At 43.4% G+C, this 10,689-nt stretch overlaps 1 protein-coding gene across 1 annotated transcript in view; it reads right to left on the bottom strand.

Moving 5' to 3' along the window:
- Positions 1-1,474: 1,474 nt before the first annotated feature.
- Positions 1,475-10,689, bottom strand: part of adamts5 (ADAM metallopeptidase with thrombospondin type 1 motif, 5 (aggrecanase-2)) — a 59,693-nt gene continuing 50,478 nt past the window's right edge. Inside the window, exon 8 of the mRNA XM_073044833.1 lies at positions 1,475-8,697. Coding sequence (XP_072900934.1) covers positions 8,139-8,697 — 559 coding nt within the window. The 3' untranslated portion in view covers positions 1,475-8,138. The remainder of the gene's footprint in view (positions 8,698-10,689) is intronic.

The following is a 10,689-nucleotide window of genomic DNA, read 5'->3' as shown; positions in this document are numbered from 1 at the left end:
TTTTCTGATAAGTTCTCCAATGGGCTGGCCCCAACATCAAATAAATCTTACTGCTTAGAAACACAAGAGATTCTGCAGGTGCAGAATCTGGAGCAGCACACACAAAATGCTGGAGGAACTCAGCAGATCAGGCAGCATCTGTGGAAACAGTCAACGTTTTGGGTCTGATGAAGGCTCTCTGCCTGAAAAATCAATTTGCTGAGTTCCTCCAGCTTTTGTGAATTGTGCTACTTAATCATGGGGTGGGTGCCCTGGTTGCCCAGCTGATAGTGCAACACTATTACTGCCTGGGGGGGGATCAGAGTTCGGTGATGAATCCCAGCATCCTCTGTAAGGAGGTTGTACGTTCTCACCAGGGCTGTGTGGCTTTCCCTGGGCACTCTGCTTCCCTCCAAGATGAACTGGTTGGTAGGTTAATTGGTCATTGTATCTCAATAAATAAATAAAATCATTTATCCCACCAAGAGTTGCCCACCATTACAAGTGCCAATTGATCAGTGTGTGCTTCTGCACTGCAAGAACTGTCACATTTCCATATACATTGGTAGCATTCCAATTTTGCAGAAGGCCACTGAGTGAATGGAAATACTCCCTTCAGCTTCCAAGCTGAATCAAATCGCATGAGGTTTCTGTATTCAGTTTCAGTTATATTTGTTTTCTGGCCCACATAGCAGGCAGCCATTAAGATCAAAATCAAGGGAATCGCAAGTATCTTCCATTATTTCACAGAGGGAGATGGGAGCAATCTACAATAGAAAGCTCTGGAAATCCTAATTGCGAGGAAGAATGCACCACATATACAAGCAAAAATGATTCCAGGATTGAACAGCTTGTCATATGAAGAGTGTTTCTTGGCTCTTGGCCCGTATTCACTGGAATTCAGAAGAATGAGTGGCGTCCTAATTGAAACCTATCGAATGTTGAAAGGCCTCAATAGAGTGGATGTGGAAAGGATGTTTCCCATGGTGGGAGAGTCTACGACCAGAGGACACAGCCTCAAAATAGAGGAGCGTCGATTTTTAAGTGGCGATGAGGAGGAATTTCTTTAGCCAGATAGTGGCAAATCTGTGGAATATTTTGCCACAGGTGGCTGTGGAGCCCAAATCTGTACGTATCTTTAAGGCAGAGGCTGATAGATTCTTGAATGGTTATGGTATGAAGAGATAAGGGGAGAAGGCAGGATATTGGAGCTGAGAGGGAGAATGGATCAGTCATGTTGAAATTGTGGAACAGACTCCATGGGCCAAATGGCCTAATTCTGCTCCCAGACCACACTAAAACACAATTTCAAAGATGCTTCATTGCTGTGTCTCTTGAACTCATGAAATTATTCTTTTCTGTTTCCCACCCCCCATGTGTTGACAAGATAAGAGGGAGTGTATAAAATATGAAACTGCAGGGTTGAAACTGCATACGGAAATAATCTTTGAAATGCAACCATTAAACATCAGAATTAAATTGTGAGACTGTAGTATTGCATTTGAGAATATATAATTTACACACATTAAAAAAAAGATGAATTTTGGCATTAGTTCCACATACAGCAATGATTAATGTTACAGTATATTACAGGATATTACTGCTGGGCTTAAAATAATTGATAAAAAAGATGTCTTTGACATGATTAATATGCATTATAGAACTGCTACGTTTTTTGAAACAAGTATTAGAGTGGATTTGACATCCTGCCTCAGTCAATTACTTTTTCATAAAAGATAAGTGCAGTTTATCTCAAAGAATACAAACGGCAAAATAACTGCATGAAGGAAAACACATCACAATAATACACAAGGCAACCAGTGCTGTACATTACGTAAACATACATACATATATTTAAAAAAAAGTGAAAATTCACAAGAGTGAAGCATAAATTAAACACAATTGTAAAACAGGACACAACAGCAAATTCTTTTCTCTTCCAAAAAAAAATTGCCTGTTTGGTGTTCTCAAAATTAAATAACAATAAATAAAACATTAAAATCACACATATCGGTTGTACAAAAACAAAATAAATTATTTCAGTGCTGTGCCTCAGGATTTTTTTCCACAATTTAAATGGAATGCTTTTCCCCCTGCTCTTTCTGGAGACCCCATTGAAAGGTTTTCACAGCAGAAATATATTTTCTTCTTTCTTAAGCTGCTAGATCTAAAAGGGACTTGTTAAACCACTGTGGAACAAATTTCAAATGTCTATAGTCCAGCTATGAAAACAATGAAGAGTGTGGGGTGCAGAGTCCAGAATAACACATCCTATCCATTGCTACTCAATAGCGCACACTGAGATAGCCAAAAAAAATCTCCTGCGAATCATTTAGACCCAAAATAAAAGAAATTGTAGAACAACACATACAAAATGCTGGAGGAACTCAGCAGGTCAGACAGCATCTATGAAGAGGAATAAACAGATGATGTTTCGGGCTGAGAGCCGTCATCAGGACTCGAGAATGAAGGATCCTGAAGAAAGGGTCTTGGTCTGAAACATCAATGGTTGATTCCTCTCTGTAGATGCTGTCTGACCTGCTGAGTTCCTCCAGCATTTTGGGTGTGTTACCCTGGATTTCTAGTGCCTGCAGAATCTCTTCTGTTTAAAAAATGGTGTTCACATTCAGCAAGTCAGGGAGCAGCTGTGGAGGGAGGAACAGACTGAATATTACAGGTTCATGACCCTTTGGTATATTGTTAAGTTACTGTCTCATGTACTGAGGTACAATGAAAAACTTCTGTTTTGCATGACATTTTTTTTCTTTGACCTGAGATCTTTGTTTCTCTTTCCACACAAGCTGCCTGACCTGAAGAGCATTTTGTTTCCTTTCCAATAAACATGTCACCCGAGTTTAAGACTGCAGGTGTAAATGATAATGTTCTTGCCCATCACTCGACCCTGCACCCTCCACGAGCTTCTACCCATCCCCTTCCCCCCACCACCTGTTCTTCTCCCCACCAACCCCTAAAGCTTTGAGGCGCCTGAACTCAGTTTTGAACTGGCAGTTCATCACGCTCCCTGGGAATTAGAGAAGTCCTTTATTCCATCCAGAAGCAAACGTTGGCTGCTGGAACTAGAGGTTTCCCTATTTGAAAATGTGCCACGTCATGAGATAATATCCACAGGTAGTGATGCATAATAGACATTGGCCTTCATAAACTGTAAAGGCCAGAGTCAAGTTTATTTCTTGCCTATTCCCATTCAAATAACACCAATACTATTTGTTTTGAAGTGCTGAAAGCTCCATCTTGCTAAAGAGTAATGGTTGTTGTCAAGATTCCCTGGGGTAAACTTGAGAAGTTATGGAAAGATTTACAGACTTAGTGAACAGTTTGACACATTCTTGGAGCTCCTTCTATCCTTGACATGGTCACACCTGTCTACCAGAGACAAGTACACACATAAAATGCTGGAGGAACTCAGCAGGCCAGGCAGCATCTTTGGAAAAGAGTAAACTGTTGATGATTTGTCCTGCTTAATTCCTGATGAACAGCCTCAGCCCAAAATGTCAACTGTTACTTTTTTTCCATAGACGCTGCCTGGCCTTCTGAGTTCTGCCAGCATTTTGTGTGTGTTGCTTGGAATTCCAGCATCTGCAGATTTTCTCATCTTTGTACCAGAGACAATTATCCAGTGGGAGATGAACATAGAGGAGGGCTTGCCAGGAATTTAGACCATAAGACAGAGGAGCAGAATTAGGCCATTCAGCCCTTTAGGTCTGCTCTCTCATTCCATCAAGGCTGATTTATTATCCTTAGTCCCATTCTCCTGCCTTCTCCCATAACCTTTGTCACCATGACTAACCAGGAACCTATCAACCTCTGCTGTAAGTATGTCCAATGACTTGGCCGCCACAGATTCACCACCCTCTAGTGAAAGAAATTCCTCCTCATTTCTGTTCCAAATGGATGTACTTCCATTCTGAGGTGGTGCCCTCTGGTCCTAGACTCTCCCAATATTGGAAACATCCCCTCCACACCCACTCTATCTAGGCCTTTCAGGATTCAGTGAGATCCCCCCCCCCCACTTCTAAACTCCAGCGAGTACAGGCCCAGAACCAGCAAACACTCCTCATACATTAACACTTTCATTCCCAGAATCATTTAATGAACCTTCTCCAATGCCAACACATACTTTCTTAGATAAGGGGCCCAAAACTACTCATTATACTTTCAATTTAGCTTGAAATTTGGGCTTTCAGTCTCATGTCAGAGTGATTCTGGTTCTCCGGTTTGTTACACCAGCGGCCATTGTATTGGAGCTCAGCTTTGAATGTTCAAAGGTTTATAATCTACATGGTGCTGGAGGAGTTGATGACTTCTGCACCTGTTGGATTTGAGTATAGAATTGTTATTTTTTCCCGCAGTCTAACTTCCTTATGCTCACTTGCATTTTTATATACATGTAATGGTGAATTTTCCGGTAATTATGGTACAAATAATTGCTTCTGTATTTTTTCTAGAAACTTCTTAGTTTTCAGTGGCAGGTGTCATACCACTTGAATCTGGCTATTTTATAAGTTAATTGCTATCACTGGAATTTTTGTTTCTTTGCTCTGGGTGTGAGACGACACAATTACTTTTCTCTTAGTCTTTTCAATGTTCTTGTAACACTTAATAAAATTGCTATCAATAGGTTTTATGTCTCGTTCTTGACTTCTGTAGAACATCTGGATTGCAAAAGCATCTGGATCCAACATATCTCCATTGACAAAGAATAGAGGGGAACTTCGTTCTCTTTAGAACTCCCCACTGAGCTTCCTGGTATGAAGATTTATTTTAACCTTGACAAATTGAGCTGTTTTGTGTAAGGTTTCGAATCTATATCCTGCCGCTTCTGACCCTACTTTGACTACTTCCTAATTGGTCTAAATGGGCTTTGGAGAATTAACAGGAGTGGTTTACATTGATCCCTGTGACAGAGGGGTTTATCCTTTCACAGGATTTGGGAGCTGATTTTTAATGCTCAAGTCTGCTCTCTTGGACTGAGCGGCTTGCAAGGCCACATTCTTCCACGTGCTGTGGGTTTACAGCCAGACCGGGGGTGCACTGCAGACACAAGATGCTGCGGTGAGGGTTTTCCCTGGATTGGGATGGTCACTCAACCCCATTATAAGAGGTAATTTTTATCCCCCCCTTGGGAAAGTGAAACCTCCGCTTATAAATGGCAGCATGGCGATGTAGTGGTTAGCCCAATGATTTACAGTACGGGCGTCCTGGGTTCAATTCCCACCGCTGCCTGTAAGGAGTTTGTCCATTTTCCTTGTGACCACGCGGGTTTCCTCTGGGTGCTCTGGTTTCCTCCCACAGTCTAAAGACATGCCAGTTTTGTACCAGTAGGTAGAAATGGTCATTGTAAATTGCCCTGTGATTAGGCTAGAATTAAACTGGGGGATTGCTGAGTGGTGCACCTTGAAAGGCCAGAAGGGCCTATTCCATGCTGTAACTCAATAAGATAAAAAAAATCTTGGCTGATATTGTGAGGAGGCTACTTACTGATAGGAGATAGGCATGCTTAGCCTAAACACAGTAAAGATAAATAAACAGACTGGAGGGGGTCAGCCTTCAGAGGAGCTGAACAATCTTATCTCAATGATCTTCACTTAGTCTAAATCACTGACTGTTTATTCCCTTCCACAGATGCTGCCTGGCCTGCTGAGCTCCTCCAGCATTTTGTGTGTGTTGCTTTGGATTTCCAGCATCCGCAGAATCTCTTGTGTTTATCTTTACTTGTTCCATTGAGATGAAGCGTAGGGAAAGGACTGAACTTGTGGTTCAATGCCACATGGTGCATTTATTCATAGTGGTTATGTTATCGGACGGACGTCATGTATAGCCTGAACTCTGGAGAAATAATCCAAAGAATGGAATGCCAACTCTCCTCTAGCGAGTCTGTGACTTCACATTGAGTTTACAGAGAGTCTGGAACTTTAAAGGCTGGCAGCAGTAAAACTGACCATTAGTGGTTGGGTTATCTGAAGTGCTGAAGTGATCGGTTAATGCGCTTCTGAGAAGGAAACTTGCTTGTAAACCACCAGCCTATGAGTGACTGGCCGACGTGGTTGATTCTTATCTGATTGACTGACACACTGCTGTACCAAGCCTGCCAGCAATGGATTCTCTGTACCAAACAGGAGCAGAATCAGACCATTCAGCCCATCTAGTCCGCTCCACCATTTCATCATGGCAGATTTATTATCCCTTCTCAACCCCATTCTCCTGATATATAGGGACAGGGAAAGGTCTGACGCCACAGGTACAACTCTAGTTTGGGAATGAGTAATAACGGAGCTATTTGGAAAGAGATTATGATGCATCTTATAAGTGGCATGGCAGCTGACCATTAAAATGAGGGAATAAGAAATGAAAATAAAAGTATTAACTATAAAAATTGCACATTTTCCCACCTGCAAGTAACTTCTGCAGATCAAAGGTTCTAAGCACTGCTTTGATTGTTACCATGGGAATCCCAGCTAGCTGATCAGAAACAGCCTAAATGTCTCCATACAGCCCACTGCAGAATGGTGAGTAAAGTCAACTACTTCTAACGCAAGTCACCACACCCCTCTTTAAATTGTGGAATTGGCAGTGGGCGCTCGGTGAAGCTCACTAACAGACTGACCAACTTGTCCCTTGACCTCTGGCGAGCTCACAGCTGTGAGGCAGAGGTTTCTCGGGATGAGTGCCTTTGGTCTCCATTGGACCAGGGCTGCCCCTCATGCCATCCAGTAATACACAGTCTGGTTTTTCAGGCAGCAATTCTAATTGGAGTGCAAGGTCAACTTTCTTGCAAAAGAAAGCCTGCCTCCCACACGCTGCTTTCTCTCGTCACGTGGAATTGATAGATACTGAAAACGATCTGACGAACTTTTTTGCCAAGTAAATACCAGAACTGGGTCTGAATTTACTTCCCTTCAATATCCCCATCCCCTCATGAGACAACTTTGCAAGGAAGTGCTGTTTCATCTGATCACAGTACCTTATTGACAATTAATGCCATGTTCCCACTGGCTTATAACAAGATTTTCCTGCACCATAGATAAAGCATGTGTCAAAGGAACAAAAGAATTCCTTCAGTCGGAGATTAAACGCAAACATGTCCTTTCTGTCCATTGCAGTTCTGTGCGGGCTACTGACCCGCCAAGCAGAGTACGCCGTGGGTTGGGACAAACTGTGGACAGATATTCACTCAAGAATGGCAAGTTGAGATGATGATTGATTCAGGTGTTCTGAAAAGCCACTGTTTTCTGGGAAAGCTCTTTTGGTGCAGCCTCAAGCCTGCATTTTTTACTCATCAGTTGGAGGTGCGCATTGGAATGCAGTCCAGCTGGTGATCCTTCAGGAATACAACGCTGGATTTTCTATTCTCACATTTCTTCTGCTGTTCAATTCCAGTCAGCTCTTTATTTTGTGCCAGAGAGATTTGCAATTACAAACTGGAATCAGTCAGTGCCTCATTTAAGAAAGTCTATTTCAAATGGTTCACAACAGGATTGTAGTGAGAGGCAACGTCCACAAGCACTCTAACGCAAACACTGTGGCATAAGTTCAACTTAGAGTCTGCAAGGTGCAGTGATCTCATTAAGTCACCAGTTTAACCATTCCTTTTACAAATGGCCGCTTGTCTGGCGTTTTGCATCGTCTTTGGAGTCATTGAAGAAAATGCCAGTCTTGCACTCTCCCAAACTTCTAGGAATCAGTCACTGGCCACAACTGAGAGGCCATGGAAGAGCAAAAGAAAATGGTGGCCGTGCCAGAAATTTGGATATCTGCTTTGCCGGGAGGGTCGGAGAGGATTCTGGAGTCAATGCCTTGCCCGATGACTGTGGAAAAGACAGCCGCTTGGTTCTCACTTCAGTGTAGACGAGGGAGGCATCTGAGGTAGGTGACGTGCCAGCTGCCATTGGCTTCCACCCTCTCACTCTCACCGAGCCTGCGGACTCCTAGGGGCATGAGTCCGATGCTCCCCCACTCTCTGATGTGCAGTCATTTGGATGAGACAGATTCTGCCCACGTCCTTGATGCTGAAGCCATTTCTGCTTCACACCAAGGTATACTGAGAATATTTTCCTTCCTTTCCTTCGAGAATTTTAAATTAAAACAGAAAATGGAATGGCAAAATTAAAAAGAAAGGAACTCTCACAGTGAAAAGTGCATTAACATTTTCTTTGAAAGCACTGTTTAAATGCTGATGGTCTTTGGGACAGAGGACATCCTTTGGCCAACTTCCCCTCTCCATTCTTGCACTGAACGGTTCTAGTCTGCCAGCCAGTATCACAGGTCCTGGAACAGGATAACCAAGGTCCTGTCATCCACTGGGGAAGATGAGACTGCGCGGCCAGAGTTTTCAGGGCATTCTCACTGGGTGCAGCCTGCGGCTTCTTCGGGATGTAGTAACTGTAACGCACGTCAACTGGTTTCCTAGGGTCGGTGGCCAGAATCAGAATTACCAGTGGCTCCTTCAGTGGGCCGTGGCCCATTGAATGCATCTCATCGTCCCTCTGGCTCCATCCGCTGTAGTTGAGCACCGTGCCGTTGAGGTCGATGATAGTCTCAGACGTTGAAATCATGTACTTGCCGTTGAAGAGGTAGTCGCCGTTCTTCCTCTTGGCTGCCAAGTAAGCAGTGAATCGCTGCTGACCCTTGGGTTTGTACTGTCTCACCTTGATATGGACTGCCCCAGCTGGGATTCTCGTTACCTCTCTGTACCCAACACTGTAGAGATAAGAAAAGATGTAGTCAGCACTGATAAACACGTTATTTTATTATCAAACACTTGTTATTTCCATTAAACCTGAAGATTTCTTCACCTTCACAAGAGATTCTGGAAATCTAGAGTAACATACACAAAATGCTGGAGGGATGATTATAGAGCAAAGAATTATATAAAAATAAAGTTGGATAGGGAATAAATAAATAGGGGATGGAGCTGAGAAGTGTGTAGAATGCTGTCCGATTGAAGGAGCTCCTAGGTCAGCAATGGGGTTACTGCCATCTGTGTTACACGTCTGATACATAAGTGACTCTGTACAGATACAACTTCATATGAAACCTGTAAAATAGTTGTACAGAACAGAAGCAGGCCTTTCAGCCCATCTAGCCCATTCCAAACTCATTCTACCTAGTCCCATTGATGTGCGCCAGGCCCATGGTCCTCCACACCCCTTCCATCCACGTACTTAACCAGATTTCTTCAATGTTGAAATGGAACCCACATCCACCACTTCCGCTGATTGCTACGCTCCAAGGAAGCTACGGCAGACTGTTAAAATGGGCAGACATATAACTGATGAAATTCGAGAGAGTGGTGTATTTTGGTAGGAAGAATGAGTCCTTGGGGTGCGGACACTAAACTCAGAGCATTGAAATAGGCCCTTTAGCTCATTGAGTCCATGCTGACCAACACATTCCCATCTACGTACACTAGATGGTGAACACTAGTGTACACGTACACTAATCCCTTTACCTGCTCTCCACATTCCCATCAACTGTTGGTCTGTTGTAACCCTAAATAAATAAGATATACAAATCCTGCTTTTCTTTGCATTATGTAGCAACAAACTGTAACATCGCAGCATTTCAGCTTTTGATTATGGGGATCTTACATGTATTGCCATGTACAAATACTGGTATCCATGGTAACGAGACTGAGCTAGAAAATTATGCCAATCTCACTGAACAAATGCTCCTCACAGTGTGTGGAACTTGCTGCATGGATATATTCAGTTAAAACAAAGGTATTAATACTATCATTGGAATATTTAACACACAATTTCATATCTCATTTACAATCTAATCTCAAAAGCTGGGAGACAAGTGTCGGCAAGTCCGGAGGTAGAGGCCTAAAGCTCGAGTCTGCCAGTCCAGACGAGGGACTTGAGTTTGAAGGTTTGATGTCTACGAGTCTGAGAGTTCAGAGCCAAGGACTGGAGGCCCAGAGGCAGCCTGTGATGGGCTTGAGGCCTGTCCATGTGAGTAGGTGAGTGGGTGGGTGGGAAAGGGGCTTGTTTTGCTGTTGTTATTCTGGTCCTTGCTTTGTTTTGTTGTTGTTGTTGTTGTTGTTGTTGTTGAGGCTTGTGTTGCTCTTCTAAGCATCATGGGCATGCTCTGTTGGTGGCAGAAAACAAGGCACATCCTTGGGCAGATTGTGCGTTTCACTGTATGTTTCGATGTACAGGGATAGATCTGATGGGTTTGAAGGCTGGGAATTTCCAGGCACATCATCTCTTTTCCCCCCGAGAGCATTCAAGTGATGTGCTGGCCATCACAGGCACGTTCCCGCCACGTGCAATGTACCACAGCTGGCTGTCAATTCCTTAAATGAGAGCCTCACACCAAGAGTCACACAGGCCCTTTGGCCCAGCTCATCCATGCCAACCCAGATACCTTCCTGAGCTTGTCCAATGTGACTGCACTTGGCCCATGTTCCTTTCAAGCAGGCATTCCCAACATGGGGTCCACGGACTGCTTGCTTAAAGGTGTTGGTCCATGGTATAAAAAAAATTGTGAACCCCTGGTTTAAACCCTTCCTATCTGTGAACCTACTCAAATGTCTTTTCTATGTAATTGTACCTGCCTCAACCATTTCCTCTGGCAGCCCGTTCCATACACTCAACCACCCTTTGTGGAAAAAGTTACCCTTCAGATCCCCTTTAATGCTTTCCCTCTCTGCTTAAACTTGTGCCCTTTAGTTTCAGACTCTCCTAA

Source organism: Hemitrygon akajei, chromosome 5, assembly GCF_048418815.1.
Source record: "Hemitrygon akajei chromosome 5, sHemAka1.3, whole genome shotgun sequence".
NCBI lineage: Eukaryota > Metazoa > Chordata > Chondrichthyes > Myliobatiformes > Dasyatidae > Hemitrygon > Hemitrygon akajei.
The sequence above is the reverse complement of the archived record's forward strand: the minus strand, read 5'-3'. Positions and strand labels throughout refer to the sequence as shown.